The sequence below is a fragment of the Harpia harpyja genome, chromosome 13, assembly GCF_026419915.1.
Source record: "Harpia harpyja isolate bHarHar1 chromosome 13, bHarHar1 primary haplotype, whole genome shotgun sequence".
NCBI lineage: Eukaryota > Metazoa > Chordata > Aves > Accipitriformes > Accipitridae > Harpia > Harpia harpyja.
In genome coordinates, this window is record NC_068952.1 from 25764840 (window position 1) to 25788493 (window position 23654).

Below are 23654 nucleotides of genomic sequence, written 5' to 3' on the forward strand. Positions count from 1 at the left end.
AGCTAGACAAAAATGTTGGACACACTCCAACTGTTTTATTGCTTAAGGCATCAAGGATCCTGAGATCCCCTCCCAGATGCCATCAGATGCTACATCTCCCAGACTTGGAATCCTCGCTTCCTTGACACTCTCCTACTGACCCCAGGAAATTCCACTACAGCAACTCCATGTCCTACTCAGCAAAAGAAAAATGCAGCAGCACATCCAAGCTGCACTTCAAAGATCCATGCATCAATAATGATTCTAAATGAAACATTAGCTTTTCAGGATTTAATTACACAGCACCATAATCATAAGTTTTATACATTCCTGGCTGTTTTAGTCAGCAGGACCGTTGCCTGATGGACATATAGAAATGGCTGCTGGTCATGTGTGACAAGACTTAAGAGCATAAAGATGACAAATGGCTAACAAAACTCTGTAATATGAAGGGGAAAAAAAAAAATCTTTATAGAGCCTACAGACCTTTCCTTTGAAAAATTTATTTTTTAAATAAATCTTATTAGCTGACACATTTCAGAATTTTAAAATTTCTTTTTTGTATTTGAAAACTGATCTTCTCTTTGTTTGGAGCAAGATTATTTAATCACTGCCTCAAACTTGCCATAAAAATACTAATCACTAAGTATCATATCAAAACGGTAAATTGAAAGTGCTGCTTTATTTGCAAATGTGTTTTCTTGTTCTCACAATACCAATAAGTATTTACAAGTTTCAGTGTTTTCTACAGATTTAGTTGAGTAAAAACTATTAAAAAATATGACAGCAGTAGCAGCTTCACATTCGTGAACTTCTACATAAAAACCTCCTCAGATCAGAAGTCAGAAACTAGAGGTAAGAAAACAGATTTTAATTTCAATCTTCCAAAACTTGCCATGTTTTTGAAAGAAAGTGACCATTTATTACTTGTACATATAAGAGTTTATCCCAAGACAGGCATCTAATTTAGAGACATAATTAGAAAATTATCTCACTGTACAGTTCACAGAAAGAAACTGCAGAAGCTCCTAACTCCTGCCTGCTTCCATCTGATATATAAAGAACCCCTATTTATAACAAGGCAGCTCAGAAGTCTTACCTGAGTCTGCTTCATTGCCCGTTCCATTCTGCGAGTATTTCCTTTCTCAAGCTTGGTCCGAAGGAGTAAGGCTGATGTCTGAATGGCCCAGAACTTCGGCTGAGAGAGCAAGCACTGCCGAGAAAAAGAACATTTTTTCATTATTTCATTTTAAAACACACTGAAGACAGTAAAGTTTTTAACCGTGTTCTCAAGCATGAATGCTCTTTCCTATTCTGGAAGTCAATTATGTAGATGTAGTACTTACTTGATGAATTGAAGGCTGTACCAATTACCTTAATCTATTTTCAATACAAAAGGCAGCCAACAAAACTACTTTCTCATTCTCAGCTACTGCAGCACTGTGTGTACTTGTACCCATATGGTGCATACACCAAACTGCACCAATTAAAATGGCTTCTCAGAATGAAAGGAAAATAAAGAATTTGATACTGAGTAGTCCGGCTCAGCCTTCTCCACACCTGCATACTGGATAGTTGTAGACAGCAGCAGGGATCCTACTTCTTAAGGCTGAACAAAATCAGTTCTCTCTTGGCCTCTCCTCATGTGCAAGGTACTCCGCTGCCTGCATTAACAGCACCTGCACATTAAATGGGCTGAAATTGCTAAGAAAATGAAGAATATTAATTAATTTAGAATATGCCATGACTTGAGAATAACAGGAATAATTTTTGATGCATAGTAGATGCATAGGGAATATGGAATGATCTAGGTAAAAAGCTTTCCTAAAGACATAGTAGGTTATCACTTGGAACGCTCTGCCCTGATGCCAGGAACTTGGTGCCAGTTTTCAACCACTAATTTTTAGGAAAGCCCAATAGGAGATATGTAACCAATACAACTTTGATATCCCATAATAACATACAGACCACCTGGATTCTTTCCAGTATGGTTTCAGACACAGTATACTATTTTTCTGTTAGATATTCACTTTGAAAAGGGAGGCAGCAGGAAAACTTCCTTGCTAATTTTATTGACACTACAAATATGATACAGCTTCTCTGAGAAAATAAATTTGTCTATAGATATTTGTAGACTGGAGAAAAAGCCTCAGTGGTTTTATTATTTCCTCTCAAAGATGTCCCAAAGCATTAAAAAGTATACCTTCCTGGTGGTTTGTGTGAAACGCCTGACAAATTTCTGTCATATTCCAATCTATCTGTTTTTCTTTTCCTTAGTGTTTTCACAGGAAAGGAAGCAGAAAGAAACAAGCTAAAACAAATTCTCTCCAAGCAAAATTACAATGGGAAGAGAAACGACAGCAAACGAAAGCATAAATGAAAGCAATATGAACGCATGTACAGCCACCAAACACTTCAACAACAGCTGATCCTCCCTCTTGTGACCAACAATCTCTGCACTGATTCTTTCATGACCTCTACTCAGTATTACATTAAGAAGTACCCAAAGGCTTCTATACCCTCCTCTACATGCTGAGGACCTGGAAGTATTAGGGGAACGCAATCGCAATGTTCTATGTTCCATATACTTTCAAGTGCCCTTTTACAAATTAATTACCATCAGTAAATCTGTTAACTGGTCCAAATCCTAGTTCCGAGAGCTCATCTCTCTCCTGTCTCATCATGGGAAGTTCAGTCTACTACCTATTTTTGTTTGGTCTTAAGACAAACCCTCCACTACAGGACACAAGCAAGGCATTCCTAACAGAGGACACTGGTTTCTGAATTTATTCTTTGGTGGCCATTCCAGGTGGCTGTTAAAAAAAAAAACCTTACGGGATTGTTAAGGCAAACACTTGAACAATGTTTGTTTTAGCTTAAAAACTTCTTTTGTGAGAAAGGTTACCCTTTCCCTCATTTTCTCCACTATGGGTATTCTGTTACACTATTTTATTTTTTACTTAAAGGGAATTTTTTTCTGTGCTACATCATGGTAGATAACAGTACTTTTTTTTCAAATTAACACAACATCTCTCAAAAGAATAATGAAAACTAAAGGGCTTGACTAATAACGCTCCTAAAGATATTTTCAGGTTCAATTACAGCCCTTGTCCAGCAGCCCAGTACTTGCCCCCTCACTCTGGTCCACCTTCACAACTGGCACAAGCAGGGCATAGCACAAGGCCTCTGTGTCCACACCATCCAGCTCTGCAAAAGAACCAGCAACTCAGGAAAGCATCTCCTCTGCCTCTATGTATACCTCCTACACCACTGTCTAGGCAGTGATTTAAGCAATCATGCTGTATGAGGTGTGTATGAAGTAATATGGGGAGGGAGGAGAAGCGAAGAGATACAGGGCGGAACTGAGGCAGCGATAATTACATTTCACTCCTCTGCAGGAGCAATGAGAGTCTTATCTTGAAAACCAATCCTGCTTTTTAAAGGTATTCATAAAACAAAATGCAAGGTATACCTGCTCTACAATTACAGAAGAAAAATTTAAATTCTCTAACAGTTTTATTGATACAAAAGAGCACTGCAACTGCATAGGACAATGAGAAGCAGGCCTATTTTTCAGTTAAGAAACACTTGTAATTTTACACTTGTACTGAGCTCAGTCCTGTGCCAGAACTCAAATGTGTGAAGCACCACAGATACAAAATAATACATGTATAAAGGGCGCAAATGTTTATATACTCAATGGCTGTAAAGAATAATTTCAGAACATGTATCCATAAATATTAAGCAAGCTTTAATCTTCTACCCAAAATCTCTACATATTCCAGTTAATAAATATTTTCTTGTAAGTCCCAAAGCTTTATATTTTCACCTGAAGCTAAATCTAGACTCTATTAATGAGACTATAGGTTAAAATAAAACATCTGGAAAAAAGAAAAACTAAATCAAGATTATGCAAGTTTTGTCAACGTATCTGAAAGCTTATTGTACTGTACCAAAGGCAGCTAAGAAAATTAATAAAATAATTCTAAACCAAAACCACTACTGAGAATCTTCACAAGTCATCTTTGTTCTTACTTTAGGAAATGAATAATACGATAAAGAAAAACAGAAAAATTAGATGGGGTGAGAAGAAAGGAAAGAAAATAAGGTTATACAACATTTTATGTACTGAATGGAATGTTTTCACATGGGAAAACTCATTTCTCCAATTATTCCCCACATTTTTTCCTACAAACAAGAACCCTGTATATCATCTTCTCCCATCATACCAAAGTGTAAAAAGGAGATTACCAAAATATTACACAAACCAGAATATTTCATTCAACACATCATCCTTATATGATGTTGGAATGAAACAACATGATCCTCAAAGTCTTAATAACGAAGTAGTCCGTTATTGTACAAAACCTTTATAATATCTCCATTACTATGTAAGAACAAAATTGCAAGTAATACCTGAATTGTGAGATAGGTGCACATTACTGGTGACACCCAGATCAAACCCAGCCACATGAGTTCTGCCAAACTCAGGCTAACTCTCAGGTACCATTAATGAATGATTCAGCCTCATCATTATTCAGAATTTAACCTAGGTGTGATGCACTCCCTGATCACTGTAATAACTTTCTGTTAGAGAAACAGAGAAAGAACGGTTGCAGAATTTGCAATGTCTGTACAAAATTCAGAACAAGCTAGCAAGAATCTTCAGGGAAGCTTGTGCCATTGATATTTCATATGTACACATACATACACATGTATCTGTATATTATTTAAGAAGTTACAATGTTTGGTTTTAAGGAAACTACACACAGAGAAAGCAACCTGCAGTTTAAAAATCAAGAATGTAATATATTCAAGATAAAACAGAAAAGTTAACTTTCCCAGGGTTGGGAAAGTTAGGACACACAGAGGAGCATTACACAATATTATAAGATGTGCAACCGACAACCCAAACCAAACCAAAGTCTTCTGAAGCGCAGATGAATAAGACTGTATCAGTCAGCCATGACTTATAAAAGATATAGCTTGTTCAGAGCAACTCTTCTGCATTACTCCATCTGCTATTTAGAAAAGTAGGAGTTTCTTTTTGACATCAAAGTCAGGAAGAGCTTACATGGGCTTATTAGACATGCTAGACAAGCTGGAACAGGTAAAGATGATCCTTGTTAACTGCAGTTCTAAATAATTTGAATATTTTCTGATTTTTCCTTATTATAAATCTATGCTTCAACTAAGCCCATTCTTTTATTCTTGCACCTTGCTCACTGATAAACTACCAGTAGCCTAGCTAACTACTATGATTGCTATGATGGAGCTATCATTTGAAAGTGGAATTTCAAACTCTGAGCACTTTTAATTGCAACCAGTTGTGGAATTCCCAAGAGTTTGCACATCAGTCCATTGCTGAACCAAAAATATTCTGCTTATTGGCCAAATTGCCAGGATGCAGTGAAATGACTCACTTGAAGGCACAGGCATGAGGCACCTTGAGGATTGCTCTATTCCTCTGTCATCCCCTCCAAAGAAACGACCTTTAGTTTAGATTCACTCAGGTATTTGCTAACATACTTCAAGTTACAAACAAACAAACAGAAAACACTGGGAGGGATTTAGAAAAAAAAAAAAAAATCCCCTACTAGTTTATTTTCAGTAACAATTTCATTTAACATACTGCTTTTCCAAAAAGCCACACATAATTAAGATTTCCAGATTACTTATGTAGATTAATTCATGCCTATTTATGTTAGTCTTGCTTCATATAATGAAGTATATCATTATATGATGATTTTCATGAATTCATTCAGATAATTAACATGAAAACCTTATTTCTTCAATATAACCAAAGGCAAAATGACAACCTTATAACTCATTCTACGCTGCTCTCTAAGATGAGAAAATACTGTGGCTTCTTTTCAACATCCTACATTGTGCACAGTAGTCAGGTGAGTAAATTAAAAAAACCTAGTTGGAGGCATATGACCGAGGCATGAACAGGCAAAATTCTTGCTTCTTGCAGTTGCTTTGCAGACATATCTTTTAATCTCCGGTGAAGGACTCTATCACTGAAAGCTATCTTACAAGTGCTTAATTTGTTTTTAAGCATAGAGCAAAGGACTCTCTGATATAAAAAGTTCTGTGGAATTCAATCCTAAGAAACAAGGGAAGAAAATTAGTATGAGATTAGGGAGAATTTGATTTTGTTTTCCACAGTCTCATCCAAATAATCTGATGCTTAAATTTCTGTGTAACTAAAGCAAGTTTTTATTAAAAAAAAGTCATGTTCAAATGACACTTGTTAAATTTGAAAATTTTTTTTGGAAGTTTCTCCTAGCACTGAACTGGTAACAAAAAAAAGGTAAAATGAAATAGAATAAAAAATAATTGATTTGTGGCAAAATCTGAAAGATGCCACATTATCGTGGAAAAGTTTCTTTAAATTTAACCTACATGTTTTCAACAGAATAGTATTTTATAAAAGATAATCCTTGCAATTCTGAAAAAAGTATGTGCAGGAAACTTTCCCCTGGGAAGTAGTTAGATGAACTTTACAAAACTATTTCTAATTGCCTAAGAAAGATTAAGGCAAGCCAAGATCCAGAGCGAAACAAAAAGAATACAAGTTTTGAGAAATTTCTTTAGAATATCAACTCTTCTATTAATTGAGCTTGAATGCAGATGATTTCCAGTAGTACTGGCAGCTTCTGGTTGAAACAGGATTTGTAACTTTAAACAGTAATTCTGTTAGAACTCTATAAGGTAAAACAATATACATTTGTGACTAAGTGGCTTCCAATGCCACTGCATTTTTTTATGTTGTACTGCAAAGCATAAATATCAAGAGGATAAGAAAAAATACCAGATTTCTAGTTACAATTAAGCAGTAGAACCATGACTTGGCAACAAAACAAGCCAGTCGATATGATCACTTTTTGGTTTTTTTTCTTGATGTATGAACAGGTAAAAATTTCTTGTTTGCTGAAACAGAGTAAGTAGCTTCTCTGTTCAAATCCAGCATACATACCAGTTCTGCTGTACCTGCCCATCACAAAGATTTAAAAATAAGTAAGAATCAAAAGAAGATCTGATTATATATAATCACCAGCAAACATGTAACGCTGAGGTTTCACAGACCCTGAATTCCTCCTGGTAGTGTTTTTATTCTTATCACAACACTCAACAGTTTACTAACCCTTCAGTGACCAGAAATTAAGAGGAAACCACAATAACTATGCACATACACAAAACCTCAAAATATAATAAATACACAACTAAAATACATTACTGTTTTCTAAACAGGCAGAAGGTAAGCTACATATTTAGACAAGAAGAAGTATTTGATGCTTAAGCTGATTTAAACATATATGTCAAAGGATTGTTTTTAAGTACAGAATGCTGTTCTGGTGAATATAAATATTTTAATGCAAAAAAGTGGCTTAGCAACCACCTAAAGGAACTGCTATCTCCTTTTATCTATATTTAAATTAGAAGTTTGTATTTCATAATTATCACAGTACACATGCTCTGTATTCTTGGAGATGAAATTGCCAATAAATAAAAAATGCACTTAGAATTACAGAACGTTGAATAATGATTGGAATAGAAGTTTTTTGTCTTTGATCCACCATTGTTCTCAGTTCAATGCTACCTCAAGATTCTTCCTCTTTTTATTTTCCATCATGATATTATACACAAAACCACTCTATCATTACATATCATTCATATTGTTATATATAATGATATATAATTACTCTATGTAAATCTCTATATGTATTATTATATAATTGCATTAAAATTGAACCCTTACACTAAAATGTGTATCTGTAAATCCCCATCTAATTCAACCCAGACAAAGAAAAATCACTATCATTTTGGAGAGGTTATGTTTTTTTCATACTAACAGGGGAGCTCCTGTGGTCTCTTCATAAACCATCAGTTTATTGATGTTCTTCAGAATAATCTGAAGTTCAGATGGAAGCAACTCCTATTCCCATATACTTATACATATGATATAGAATACTTTTTATTTCTCTGAGAGTATCACATTAATGCATGATGACTTGACTTTAGGTTCAAAATTCAAACATAACCTGACATTAAAAACAAACATTCCTCTTGAACAGTGAATTGGAAAAGGTGGCAACACAACACAATATGCTAAATTCAAGCCTACTGACTTCACGGCTTGTACATGAGAAGTTGTACTAATGGATTCTGCAGTACAATCCTCGATTTATATAAACCATCATGACTACATGATAGTTCTGAACAAACAACAGTGGTTAACTTGGGAACAAACAAACAGGATGCTGAAGCAAATTATTTCTAACCATCTTCTCATCGCAGCTTCTGTCATCTATAACCATTGGCACTGCAGACAACATTCCTAAATAATAATTTTGGAATTTACACCACTAATCAGGGTGGTAATTTGAAGACCTATAAATTCCTCACCTTCTTAAGTATTATCAACATGAAATATGTGATATTTGATTGCATGTGTCAATCTGAAAAAACAAATTTTGGGCATCTGTTCAAGACAGCAAACCTTCAGATAAATAAACGTTAATCTCTAGAAACATTAGGATTGCTTTAGGCACAAACAATTAGAAGATCTAACGCTGTATATTCTCCAGTCACATTTTATTAGCTATGAACACCTTCATATTTTCTAAGGCCCAACAAGAAACAAATTACATTAGGATTTCACTTCAGATGATTCTTGTTACAACTTGACAAATTCTAATCCTATTTGGCATAATTAAGTCCTTAGAGAGCAACACGAACAAGATAAGGGACACAAACAAGGAAAATAGTATTTTCATACCTTGAGAATGCAAGGCTTCCATAAATCTTATGACAGTGGACATATTTAGTGGTTAGCAGGTAGAAAGGCAGAGAAGAAAAGATAGCCTGTAATTTATCCAGTAAATCTAGCTCCTAGCATAGACTAGCCAATACACTTAGTAGATTGCTCTTTCTTTCTTTCTTTTTTTTATTTAAAGATCTGAACAGAGGGAACACTCGCATTAGTGTGTATTCTACTCCACATACATCTCTCCTCAACGTCAAAAGAATTGCTCAGACATCAGACAAACACCAAAGGTCCTGTTAATATGTTTTAACAATTATCAAAACCTGTGCTGTATATGGCTTGACACATCTGTTTAATTTCACACTTTCACTGAACAGTGAAATCTATCCTACACTTCAAGTCACCCTAAGGGTGATTTGGACTGGAAAATCAAAATATTACCAACCTATCCTGCAAATTCGAAGTGTATATACGTCAACACAAAAGCAATTATTTACAAAATTTCTGTTTTTTTCCTATTAAACAGACAGTAATTTTAGCTAGCAACTGACCACATCGTCTTCCCTATAGCTTTGACAACTATAATTTATTTGTAAAAACCTAACAATATGCAAAGTCTTTGGAGTTACATACTACTAATTGATCAGTCTTATGGCAAAATTATCAAGACAATGGTAATTTACATTTTCTTTGCAAACACCACAACTTGTATTATACACTTAAAATGAATTATATTTTAGGCATTATTCCAAGTCCTGTGTTACGTGTTTCTTTTTCAGTGCTGCATGGGAAAAATGTGTTATTACTTGGTTAGGTCTTAAATATTTTCTTGCCTAACAGTATCTAATATAAATTCTACATGGCACCTTTAGAGTATTAAGCCAAGACCTTTGCACTGTAACAAGAAAACAAAAAATTATGCACTGCTTGAGCCTGTATAACATGCAACAGCAGAAGTTCTCTATTTTCCTTTATTAGGTCTTTCATTGATTTTAATGAGTTGTTACATCAAGATAGCATGTTACAGAGCCAATCATATGATCACTTGTCATTTTTTTTATGGTCTCTTCAAATTATCATGCATTAAATGCTATGTTCTTTTTAAACGAATTGTGTCTGACTATCAGTCAGGCAAACCAGAGAGACAGGCAGAAATCCTGAAAGTAAAGTGACAGAGGAGAAGATTTACTTTCCTGCACTGGCTGAGACATCAGCATGTGCACAGTGCCATTTTCCAGTACTGCTTTAATATTCTATATATATTTCAGTAGGTTTAGACCACACATTCAGCATATTTTTTCTGAAGTCTAAAGCTATTCACTCAACTGTATGACAAGGGTTTTTTTGGTCTATAAAACTAATCCTGGGACTGTACAACTAAAATAGCTTTTCACCGCAACAGGTGTTAGCTGATCATGAGCAGAGCTGGGCTTAAAGCTCTTAGTCGCAGTCATTAGAAATATCTCTCAGTGTTAAAAAGTCAAGAGCAAGGCCAAAACACGATCAGTGATCCGCATCAAGGGACTAGTTTAATTAGAATGGTATTTTTAAAATTCGCTTTGTCTAGTCTTGTCTGGTAGCCTTGGCACTCAATTTGTAATATTACATCATTGTAAATACAGAGTACCTCTTGTTAAATTTGACTGCTAAAACAAGATGACACTATCCAGGTTTTTTTGCATTTTTATATACTTCAATGTGTTTGAATGAGATTCTTTCACATATATAATTTCATGGTCTTGGACAATTGAATGCATTTGAAATAAAATATTAATTCTGAGAGTTTTAAAATTAAATACTTGTACACACTGGACACTTCCTTTTTTCCCCATCTGCAGCTATGAAGAGCTGTTACAAGTCTCCTTTTTCTCTGTCCATGCTTTATAAAGCAAAATGTATGCAAAGACGTTAAAAACCTCTTAGTTAAACAGTTAATTGTTTAGACTATACTAGACTGATTTAGAAATGAATGTTAGACTCAATATAGCAGCAATTACATTGCACTTACCTAAATGCAATTTAAAGTTCTTAAGTATCTCATTTAATCTCAATTTGCAAGTGACTGACTCTTTCTGGAATTTATCACATCTGAAGGTACATCAAATACAAAATAAGAGTTACTCAGTAGCTGGTTTAATAAATTCAAAAGTTAGAAGGGAAGACTGGAATAAATTTTCTTCTCACAAGACTTACAAAATATTCCACTAGTGTATACAAGAAGGCTAATGTCATTTCGCTTTAACTGTATTTTTCACAGCTTTTTTTTTATCCCACTGAAATAGTGTTCTGTAGCAAATGGGTAGCTCTTGATAACATCCACCCAAAGGAATCCTCCTATTCCATCCTGCTTATCACTCTAAATATATTTCCCCTCCATGGCACTGGTTTTAAGCAGTAACTCTTACTCCTGATACCTACCTTACAAAGAACAGCTTCTGGGAAATTATTTTTGCTAGGTCAGTTTGGAAATTGTGCTGGCTTTTGTGCCATTTCTGTAGTGCCTAGGACTTCAAGGAATAAAAAAAATCAGGCAGTGAAGCTTGGAAGTTAGTCCCCCTGAGTCTTTTTACACAGGTAGCGATGACAGGAAGGTTCCCTAAAAAGACTATTTTGAACAAGCAACAACCTTAGAGGGTCCCTGAGATAGCCTCTTACTCTCCACTGACTTTGTGAAGAAAACTAGGTTCCTAGCTTATGCACATCGGTTAGATGCCCAACTGAGGTGCTTATTGCCAATGAATCCTCTAGACAGTTTGTCAATAATTTTATTGTATCTTCCAGTCTCAAATCTCATTTGGTTCCCTTGAGTTTGTCATGGGGCTGCAGATACCTCTGTAATGACTGTTTCATCTGGGTGGTGGAAAAGATATGCTCTAAACCAGATTTTATAGACCACAGATTTCAAATGGAAAAAAACCTAAGGTGTACCTTGCATCCTGCTACAGTTTTTAACTCAAGACAAGGACCAAGTTGAGAAACATGTAAGTGTTTCCACAGATCTAATCAGTTTCAGTATTGTACTAGCTGGTATGCTAGCAATAGGTGTAAGGGAATATAAATCAGTACTCCCATTACTAAAGTGATCTGTCTCTTTAAAAAGAACAGAACACCCCACTGTGTACAACTCTTCTTAATTTCCTCTAAAGTAAGACAATTAATCATATTGCTGTAGATAGCACTATAAAAGCCAGCCTAAGAAAGTCAAGAATAATTTCCATTAAAAGGACTATACATTGTCTCTTTTCACTGAAGATATTGGAAGAGTATTGAAAACAGAACGATGAGTGAATTTTTTACAAAATAAATGCATCTGCTACTTTCAATAGTTCAACTCTGCCAAAACATTGCAAAGACTATAATCTGTTATCTGCTCAAAGATACTGTTACTATCCTCATTAGAAATACCAAGATACTTCAGTATCTTTCTTCAGCTAGCTTTTCTACATACCCTTAAAAGAAAGCATTCTTTGTTGAAAAAAAACCAACACAGCTGCTTCTCAGCAATAGAGTAACATTACTCCATGTTCACCAGTGTCCTTTTCCTTTGTTCAGTCAATACTCAGACTCAGCATACTCAGCTGACAATATGACTAGAAGTCCTGATGGGGAAAAACGATGACTTCCCAAAAGAAAATATCCTCAGACTTCACAGCCTGTTTGTTCATCTTGTTTTCTCCAGCAAAGCCTACATAGGTAACATTCAGGTAAAATGAGGCTGCCTCTGGTCTCGGTTCAAGTATCATTAGTTAGGACAACATCCAACTTCCCTTTCCATTCTCCATAACCGTCTCATTTGAAACCTGAAGTCATGCCTAGGCCAGTTCTCATCTGCAGTGAATTTTATTTTATTTTATTTTTGAAGGTCAGGGAGCGAAAAGAAAAATAAGAAAGGTCCACATCTGCTGCTTTTACTAACTGATATAAATATGTTGTTCCGTAAAATGCTGCATCTTTCTTTTTCTCTCCTTGTGCTTCCATGAACACTTCCTCACATGCAGAAAGAATACTAACCAAAACAACTCTCTTTTCCTCTCCCCAAGTACATTTTTAAGGGAAATGGTTACGCACTTGTTAGAACAATGTTCATGTCCAAAGCTCAGTCCCTATCTGTTTCTTCTTCCTGCTACAGTCTTAACGCCTTCTGAATACACAGCAAGAATTTCCTGAGCTTTCTCTTACGTCGGATGTTTCTATGTTTTTTTCCTGGAAAATCTCCTGTCTTTCTCTGTAACCCTGCAACTCAGAAACACACAAATATTGTCTGTATTAAGAAAATTAAATTAAAGGAGGTCATTTCATGCAGACACAGGTATACTGGAATCTGACCTCTCGTCAGAAGTAGAAGACAAGCATGTGATGATTGTCCTTCCAGCTAGCTGTGAATGTAGCTCTGCAGATAAAACTGAAATGGCGGCCCAGTGTCCCCTACATTATACACTTCACAGACAAAAAGGTCAAAGAAAACAAGCACTAGAGAAACATTCGCTTGCAAGGGAAGCCTAATACATTCCACAGAAAAAGCTATGTGAAAGGAGTACGAAGTTTTATGCTTACTGAAGAATCTTCCTTGGAAACAAAAAACTCAAAGTTTTGTATGCATTTAAATATAACAGAAACACAGAAAAGCAAGATCACATTAGCTTGCATGGAACAAAAATAAAACAAAAAGTAGGGAGACACCTATAGTGAGCTATAAACATGATTCTTTGATTCTGCATAATGCAGTCTGTTATTTAACTTGCATGCATGCAGGTACATAACTTTCAGAGAAACCGACGGAAGGAACAAAAAATCACAATTCAAAGTCATTTTAGACACACCGGAAAAATCAACTCAAATCAGGTTCTGCTAGGAAAATGTTTTAATGCTTTTTTCCCCCTTATGATTTTCTACCTTCTAATAATAATACAAAGGTATTATCTGAGTGTCAAATTATTTGTTCAATTATATATCCAAACTGCAGATCTATCCTGGTTGTCCAAAATTATTTAAATTTTCTTCCACATTAACAGGCATCGGTGGGCTGATATTTGGCAAGTTTCTAAGAGCTTAACGCTCGGCAATGATACTAAGTGGTATACATATTGTATCCTCTTATAAGAGTTAAAAAAAGAATAATTTGTCATGCTGTTGCTTAAGTTGGTTTTTGGGTTGGTTTTTCTTTTCATTTTGAGACAGTATTTAAGTTCAGAATTAAGTTTTCCTTGGAGGTTCTCAATTTTTTTAGGAGAAGGAAGAAACTAGAGAAGAAAGGGAAATGTCATGAAGAAAGAAGATACTGTTTTATTTAAAGTAATCTGCTTTCAATAACTAGTGAAGGGTAAACCACATAAGATATGGCTCCCATTTTCACTTAGAATGGAGTCCAGCCATATTACTGACACTCGCTCTGTTGCGCCAAACATATCACTTATTCTGTGTTATGCAGAAAACAACTTCAGCCAGATTTGACTGTAGTAGCATTGTCTTTTTCAGGTCTGTGGTTTGGACTTACTCCTGAAACAGCCTAAGTACAGACTTCCACACCACATCACAGTACTGCATTTATATCCTAAGGCCCAATCTCAACAGCAATAAATCAGGTTTTTGGATTCAAAAAATTAGACTTTAACTCTTTGGTACCAATGATGAGTATTTCCCTAGGCATTAAACAACAGTGAATTTCTCGTTTTAACTGCTCAGCCTCAGGAATTTCACCATCTATGCCAAGGTTCTGAACACATCATGTGCTCTTTTGATATTATCCTGAAAAACAGAAAAGCACATTAAAGAAATGGTCTTCCACAGGTAGTAAAACAGTGAATTTGGTTTGAGAACGGCTAGATACCATATTTGAAAGATAGTTTCAGGACTATATGCAATGGTAACATGCTGTCTGAGGACCTGCAGTCTGTTTAGTCTCAAGACAAACAAAGCAAATGACTGAAAAAAGGGTGAAAGATAGAAAATTGGTGCCAATGGAGAATATTTTCTAACTTGTTCCGTTCAGATTGGCCATGTGGGAGAAGAAATATGTCCTACCCCCTACTAGGTATTCCCTTGGAAACTACCATAGTAGGCTTTTAAATCCTTTGCCCTGCTTGCTCCACCCCACCTTCAGCCTTGCCTCTCCTCTGACAAGGAGCATTTTTGGAACAGACACTGCTATACCTTAACTTATCCTCTTTCCATTTCTGGTACTGCTGCCTATGGCTACAGACAAGAACCATGATTTGTCAATACTTTCTTTAGGTTGGTCAACTCTTTCTCAGGACATATATTATTATTTTTTTTTTAAATAGTACTTCTTACTCAGCAAAATCCAGGTAAGAGTACACATTAAGGTTCCTGTTTCTTTTTTTCCGCTTCTTTGTTTGTTTGAACTGTTCAGGGCAAACTCAACGTTTGCAGCACTTCAGACCACTGGAAAAATCCCTTAGGCCTGACAGATCATGCATCCTTATGCAGCTGCCCCAGGCTGGTGGAAGTTCTCTGTTCTGCCTGCCTACTCGCATTTATGAGCTCACTACTATGTTTTTTCCATAGACTGCCACTGATGCTTCCTGTTTATTTGGTCTATCAACAGCATTGCTTTATATACTGCTGCCATCTGATGCAGCATAGATTCTTACTCTAACAGAAACTTTTATCTTTACTTTTGCAGTGATAACTTCAGGACAAATATCCATTTACAATAATTATCCTTAAAATACCTTAACAGTATCTTTTGCAGGAAGAGAAAGTAGGGTAGCAAAAATACCGGTTCTCAGACAGATTTGGAGCACAACCATAAAAATTATACAACATAATGGAGCTTTAAAAGCTCCCTTCACATCCTCAGTAAAAGGCATAAAATTATCTTCTTGAAAAGAACCAATTTAAATGTTTTCATAATTTCAAAACTTTAAGATTAGTCAACAAGAATACTTCAACAGTTACATACAGTTTTTACATTATAAAAATGCCATTTGTGAATCCATCCTATAATGATGTTAACTAGTCAAAATCAGCTATCACATTTTTTTTCTGTAACAGGAACAGCAAAAAAAAAAAATCAGGAAGAATTACATGCCTAAACCAGTGATTTATAGTAAGGTTGCCACTGACTTTACTATTAAGCCATGTATAGAATTTCTATAAAGCATCTTCACAACCTTCAGTCTGTAAGAACAGCTGTCTGTAGAAGAATGGTGAGGCATATCAGAGGAAAATCCACACAATGCCAGACAGGAGTCTACAGGGAGTGTATCATACCTGGTTTTCCCCTGTTTTGAATGCCAGCATCCACCAGCATTCAATTGTAGGAATTCTGCCTACAACAGTCTACTATTCAGCAGTTCTACATATTGCAATACCTGGTGTTCACCAATAAGTGTAACATGTTGAATGCAAGAGGCATGCCTCAATTACTGTTTGGTGGACTCAGTGGCTAGGGTCAAAGTCTGGAGATGACAATTTCAGTGAGAGTTCTAGGACAGTCGCAGCAGTTTCCCAGGAAAGAGCATATTAACAAGTCTTGATGTCCATTAAAAAAAATATTTGATTTCTGATTTCTTCCAGTTCCTGACTTCACCAGCAGAAGTATTCTGTCTCTTTAAGGAACTATGGTTCCCATTACATGCAATAGGATCAAGCTGCTGGAGGTCACCAGGAGCCTGGCTTTAAACCTTGTATGCAAGAGTTTAGTTTCCAGGAGCAAAACAAAGCTGGAGCCACCTTCCTTTCAGAGACTGAAGACACAATGGTCCTGAAAGAAGACTAACTCCTTACGCAGCAACCAAAAGCAAGGAAGAAAAGGAATAAAAATAGAGTCAGCAATATGTGAGGAAGAAAGTAATTAGGGAGGGTGAGAGCAAGAGTGAAAGTCAGATAAACAGGAGGCGAGAGCTGACAAAGGAGGGCTAAGATAAATATGGCATAGATGACTAAACAAAAAAAGGAAGCTGACATAGGCACAAGTGACTAAGGCTGAAAAAAATGAGTGAGACTGCTGGGGAGCACAAAAGAAAATCCTGTCTTGGTGGGCAAAAGTGAGTAATGTTCCTAAATCTGACAGAGTTGTGTAGAGAGAAGCTATACTCTGAACATATTTATTAGAGACCAAAGGCAATGTCTGGGATGTGTTTAGACTTGAAGGAAGTTAAAAGCATGAGCTCTAATGGATTAAGATTCAAACAGAACAGTCTAGCACCTGTCCAGTTTTATTATGCACATAAACAACAGCAGTTATTAAAATAAATGTGAAAACTGGATGAAGAATCATAGAATAGTTTGGGTTGGAAGGGACCTTTAAAGGTCATCTAGTCCAACCCCCTTGCAATAAGCAGGGACATCTTAACTAGATTAGGTTGCTTAGAGCCTCATCCAACCTGACCTTGAATGCTTCCACAGATGGGGCATCTACCACCTCTCTGGGCAATCTCTTCCAATGTTTCACCACCCTCTTCATAAAAAATTTCTTCCTTATATCTAGTCTGAAGAAGCTACAAGACATTTTCCTTAGACAAACAAAAGAGGCAATCTTTTTAGTTACGCATCTCCAAGCTTCACATTTTCCCAGCTCTGTTAAAGATTCAACACACACATAAGTAAATGTTTGCCTACTACATTTGCCTACCAGATAAGGGAAAGATACAGAATATACAGACAAATAAATACACACACTGCAGTTCTTACACAATAAACTGTAGGATGAGAAATATGGCCTTATTCCAGCAACTAAATAACCTGCTTGCTTTCTGAATCTTACTACTAAGCTGTTAAACAGCTTCAAATCATGCAGTATGTTCAAAACAAAATAAAAACAATTTTCTAAACATATTTCCTTCCTTTATTCTAAAACGGAAAGGGTTTCACCGACATATATTAAACTAAAAAGCAAAAAAACCGTAGTCAGTTTTAGCCAATGATAAAAAACAAACCAGGTATGATACTAGTTTGGGGGAATGTAAATGCATATGCTGTTCCTCTCCGAGTGTTGTAATCTCAAAATCAAACATCTCATTTTACAGCACAGAAAAATCTTTCACAGTCTATTTATAGAAATCTATAAAAGTTATTTTCTCTCTCATCTTTTGTCTAGACTACATAGAAGTCATTGTAGAATGTGCTGGCCAACATATTCTGACAAATGTACTGAAGAAAAATCTAGCTGACACAAGACATGAAGTCTTTCAAGAAAAAAAGCACAAGACCCAATTTAATGAATGCAAGACATACTTAAGGATAATATAGACAGGCAGTAAAATCTTCTCAAATACATCAAAATACACCAACTAATATCTAGTGTCATGATTTTTATTTCCATTCAGAAAAGGCCTCAAATCTCAGCTTCACAGATAGAAAAACATTAAATAGTTTAAATACTTCTAAAACATTTTTGTGAATTGAAACAAATAGAACACGATGCTTTTAAACATTTTATTGGCATTTATTTGAATAGTCTTCATAACTATCAGCTCTACTTGCCATGATTAATGCAGCCAATCCAAACATGTCAAAAGTGTTTATGCCATACCATATTATCATATATGCTAAGGGTATAAATTATACACAGAAAAAGTCTGAATTTTCTCACAGTAATCATGAGACTCTTTATGATATACATTGCATAACCAGTCCACTAAATGAGCCGGCATTGTTTGTATTTCCTCATGCAATGAGCTAACCTTCATAACCAGAATATGAACCTCTCCTATTTATGTATTCACACAACTAGAAATTAGTTTTCATAAGGGTCACAAACACTTCATGCAAATTACCTTATGAAATTTTCTTGCATATTTTATGTAACAAATAATTATTAAAAATAACACTTTGCTTATCAGTACGTAAGTAATCCCAGTAAAAATGTATTTGTGGAAGAAAAAGCTGTGATGGGGTCTGCTGGCAAGAATACATGCTTCCCCCGCCCTTGAGTCATAATGTAATGCTTAGTACATGATCAGTACTGGAATTCAAGCATTCTGTAAATACAAGTAGAATAAATGTGCATACAACCTCCATCCAGATGTATTTAGATGTTTCATTAATTTAATCTTAACATCTTAATTTCTGGTCAACAGCACCTGAAAATTCCACTTTACTATTTAAACTTGCTGCTTTTAATAAAAGACAGGGAAGGAAATACTGTAGAAATACCAGAATCAGAGCTGCTTAACCTTCGTCCTTCTATAACATGGATGGCACCAAGCTTTTCCACAACATACCGAAGCCAACTAACTACTTATACAATGGCAGCACACTGTGCAAAAACATAGCCAAGATCACTGCTGAACAGAATGGAGTTTGCTCAAATGAGGACAGCTAAGCATGTAAATGGATATTTTGCTGAATCTAAGCTATAAGTGTTTGTTTAGGAAAATTTTTCAAAAACAGGTAAAAAACCCCCAAATCTTTCCCCTTTACATCTCCTTTCAAAAGCCCATGGTTTATAGACTTAGAAACATAATTCTTCCCACAAAAATCTTAAATTGACCATCAGTAAATCCCCAGAAGAAAATACCAATTAGAAATCCCTTCCAATAGCTTGGCTACCCAAAACTTCAGGAATAAAAAGACCAAAGGAAAAAAAAAAAAAAGGAAAAATCACTGGAGACATTTTATTTTTTCATCCCTAGTTTTGGGGGAAGAGAAAACCATGCAGAAGCAGGGTAAGATAGATTTATTTCTTATCAAGTTCATCTTACATTTTCCCCCAAAGCAGCTAGAACAGAAGAATAGCTAGAACCGACTGCGCACCTGTTTCTTAAAAAACATAACAAAACAAAAAACACAGTGACATTTTAGTGATGTTAAATGAATCAGAGAGTATCAGATTTGCACACTTCAGACACCTTGAGGGGGAAGAAAAAACACATACTTCATGACTGATCAAGGACTACGGCATTCTAATCAAACCTATCCTAAATTGTATAAGTCAAAAAAATTCTGTTACTTTTTAAATATTTCACCTTTAATATAGACCAGAAAGAACGCTTGGGGTGCTGACATGAGAAATGTTCTACTTCCAATTCAAAATACAGACATGATACAATGAGAGAAAATTAAACTCAGTTGCTTAGACACAGTAGGAAGTTGATCAGCAAATAAGAATTCAACCACCTTCATCTTTTCAGATGCTATGGAACAAGCAAGATTAGAGTAATATTTGAAATGTTGGGTTAGATAAAAAAAAAACAAATGAAGGGACAATACTAAAACTAGGCAGAGGAGATCAGGGCAAGACATTAGGACAGCTAAATAAACTTTAAGAATAATTCTTCCTCACATATGGTAAAAGAACAAAAATGTAAGTTTACTTGGAAAACAGCGAGACTTGGATTTACCCCTTGTTTAGTTCACCTAGTGAACTAAAAGTGCCCCCACCCCAGCCAACCAGGCAGATCACTAGAATATAAATCACTAAAAAAAAAAAAAAAAAGTGACTGCTAGTACTGATAACATACTAATTGAACTGATCATCAGAATATTGTCAAAAAGGGAACATTAAGCACTACACAGAGCAGTGAGAATGTCTTATTTCCTTCAGATGATACCTCAGCATTTTGTTGAATAGGCGTTTTAATTTCATCTTGTTGCAATGTAATCTTTCTTGCTAAAGTAAATTATAATAGTTATAACTGGTGAAGGACACAAGAGGGGGAAGGGAAGCCTGCAACATGTCAACTGGCTGTCAGACAGGTTGCTAGAAAAAATAAGTGAGCTGCTGATAGATAAAGAGGAAGGAGGAGGGGGAGAAGGAAGGCTGCTGTGGGAAAAAATCTTACTAACTGTCATCAAATTTGCCTGCTTCACTTCTCAAACCCTTAGACAAGCAAATAATCTATTAATATTGAAACATGATTTTCATGTTCTCTTACCACTGCGGTTTCAGTGAGACCACTAAAATCTATTGCTTGAGTAATTCTGTACAGATTATATGGAAGAGCAGACTATTCTAGAAAGGAAAGGCTATCCCAAATTTCTTCCTGCTCAGAAAGGCACACAATAAATCAGGAATCATCTCCTGTAAGATATGGTACAAGCAGAGCTGTGGATCTCATGGACTCGGGGAAGAATTTACACCACAGCAGAACAAAGTTGAAAGGGATAAAAGTGTCAATGATGTTGAAATCTGATATTTTGTAAAATAAAACAACTTCAAACAGACTGTTACTTAATCCTGCTTTTGGAATGGAATGCAAGCTTCCCCCCTGCACTGCAACACATGTACTACAGCACCCAGTTACTTTACCCTAAAACATCTAAATGCATACAATACAACAGCAGCAAAAATAACTGAAAACACTAGGTTAATTTCCTATCCACAATACATTGTAAACATAAGTACCAGACACTTTGAGAATAAGCTTCCAAGAAATCAACTTGAGCCTTTGCACATTATACTCCAGCAGAAAGAGGCAGCTTCTCTTTTGCTACACTCAATCCGATTTCCCAGTAATGTGTGATGGGCCAGAAAGCATACATGCATTAAATTAGCAGCAAGTGCTTAGATCCTGACATTCCTGGAAAATGATTCAGACTTTTGAATAAAAGTGCTTAGAAGAAAAAAAAGAAAGAAAAAAAGAATATCATAGCTGTGAATTCATTTACTTAAAAAAAAAGGTCTTACTAGTACTAGCAGGGCTTTGCTGAAAGAAGTCTTCGCAGTGTTATAATCTTGTAACCAACAGAGGCTATTCAAAATAGGCAACACAGCTTAGAAAAGTGAAAGAGACTTTTTATAAAGCCACAAAAGTTACAGCAGTAGAGACACATGGCACTCTTAATAAGCTTTTCAATACTCTTGCTGCTTATAAAACATAAAGAAAACTGCAGCCATTTTCTCAGCAGAGAAAAATGCACTGCTTTTATTTAAGCTATATAAACAACTTCTCTTTAGAAACCAAATTGGCATGTTAGTTTTATAGGGATTTTGATAGGAAGGCTTAACATTAAAAATATCATATGCTGTGATTTGATTGCTCCCTAGTTCCACATTAATATCACAAATGCCATACAAAAGATGAGAAAAACAAAGCATTCCCATTTCCACCTTCCACTCCCTCCTCCCAAAGCACCCTTCCTACAGTGAAAAGCAGAAAAAGTATTCATATATGCATATACACACACACTCAATAAAATGTGCACTATAATTCTTTGCTGTGATTTTCAAAGGTACCATACAATGACAGTTTCTATTACACTCAGTAAATGCCCACCTCTGAAAAAAATAATCTATCCAACCATTCTCAAATTCCTTAGCAAAAACAGTCTCTTATGGAATCAGTAGCTCAACACAGTGGAAAAAACAAAAGACATGAAAGCATTCCCATCTGGTCCATGTTTGGAATACACAGTATTCCTTGGATTTTGACAGACTCCCTCCACATTCTCCAAGTCCTTCATCAGACCTTTGTATCCTTCATGGCATTACTGGAACAATTTCAGAATGATCAGGTATTTTTGTTAGAAGATGGTGAATAATTTTTAAGTTTGTACTCTGAGCAAAATAAAAGCTATTACACTTTTTTTTTCCTCTTTAAGAAATATATCCTCACCTGTTCAAAGTGTCGATAGACAGAAGAGCTGACAGAACTTCCTTTTCCTGGTTTTCCACCACTTAATACAGAAACCAACTGCTCTAGTCTTCATAAATGATAGAAGTCTCAGGGGTATAACAAACCAATGCAACTACATTTTCCATGGTCCCTTTTCTTTCCCTTCTCATCTTCTATGGATTCCAAAGGATACAAATATGTGGCTAAGATGTGGGAAGCACAAAGCAAGAGTCTTCTCTTCCACAGTTTCTGGTTACTTTTACTCCTCAGTCCCCTATAGGTTAATACTGTTGCTACCACTCAAAGTCCCTTAATCATAACACTAATAAGGGAAAAAAGTAATATTCTCCTACACTGGGCTAAGTGCTCATCACATTTACCACAAAGACCATTTCTCTTGGACAAAGCAAGGGCTAGGACAGATGGAAGGGGTAATATTAAGGTAAGGACCAGCTGCAGCTCCTTAATCCTACATATTCTGTTGGTGTGTCATATCAGACTATGAAACACTGAATTGCTTCCCCAGTATGTACACTATAAGCTATAGTATAAGCTTTCTATAAAGCTGTAAGAATTTGTATTGCAGAGTCTAATCTTATTAGTGGGGTTTTTTTTAAAACATTTTTCTCTTTTGCAAGAGAAAAATGCAACACCATCTAGTATTTTATTCTTCCCCTATTTCTCTGCAAGAACTGCATAATCTTAAAATTAAAACATAAAGGAAGATTTACCAGTTCTTACATAGAGCTTTCATATGTTCCTGGAACTCTTACATTTCAGAAATACTTTTTAGTTTCCTGTTCTAAAATTTATGTTCACATGATGGACATCTTTTATAGAGCTTTAAATGCAATTTAAAAAAAAATTCTGTTAAAAAATATACTGAAATATCATGTACATTTATATAACAGCGTCGTTCATTTAATCTCCTCTTTGGTATATTGTCTTAACTGCATTACCTATTTGAAATAATGCAAACAGCAAATATTTAATAGAAGTGATTTTAAGACCTTACTTTTGCTCATTTATGAAAAGGATTATTTTTTCTAACAAAGTATTTGGGCCACTGATATACAGGTCAGTGATGTACTTGTGAACTTCTAGGGAAAAACTGCTGCCCAATATAAAACCCAGCAGACTTCACATTTGTTTTTTAATATTAAAAACAATCCATTGAAATTAAAGATGGGATAAGAAAGCATATTTAGGCATTGTAAAATTAACTTGGGGAGCTGGGAGTAAACTAAGCTACAAAACCTCAATGTGAAAGTAGTACCGAGTTAGTTCTTTAGTTTCTTGCATCGTATACTTCCTACTTCCTTTATAGAAAGCTCTGGGGAAAAAAAAGTTTATTATAAGGAAGAAACCAGTAATTCTAACAG

General features: G+C 35.5%; 1 protein-coding gene across 1 annotated transcript in view; it reads right to left on the bottom strand.

Moving 5' to 3' along the window:
* The window catches only part of TTC27 (tetratricopeptide repeat domain 27), a 150206-nt gene that overhangs the window by 67567 nt on the left and 58985 nt on the right, over window positions 1-23654 (bottom strand). Inside the window, exon 10 of the mRNA XM_052805978.1 lies at window positions 1079-1192. Coding sequence (XP_052661938.1) covers window positions 1079-1192 — 114 coding nt within the window. The remainder of the gene's footprint in view (window positions 1-1078; window positions 1193-23654) is intronic.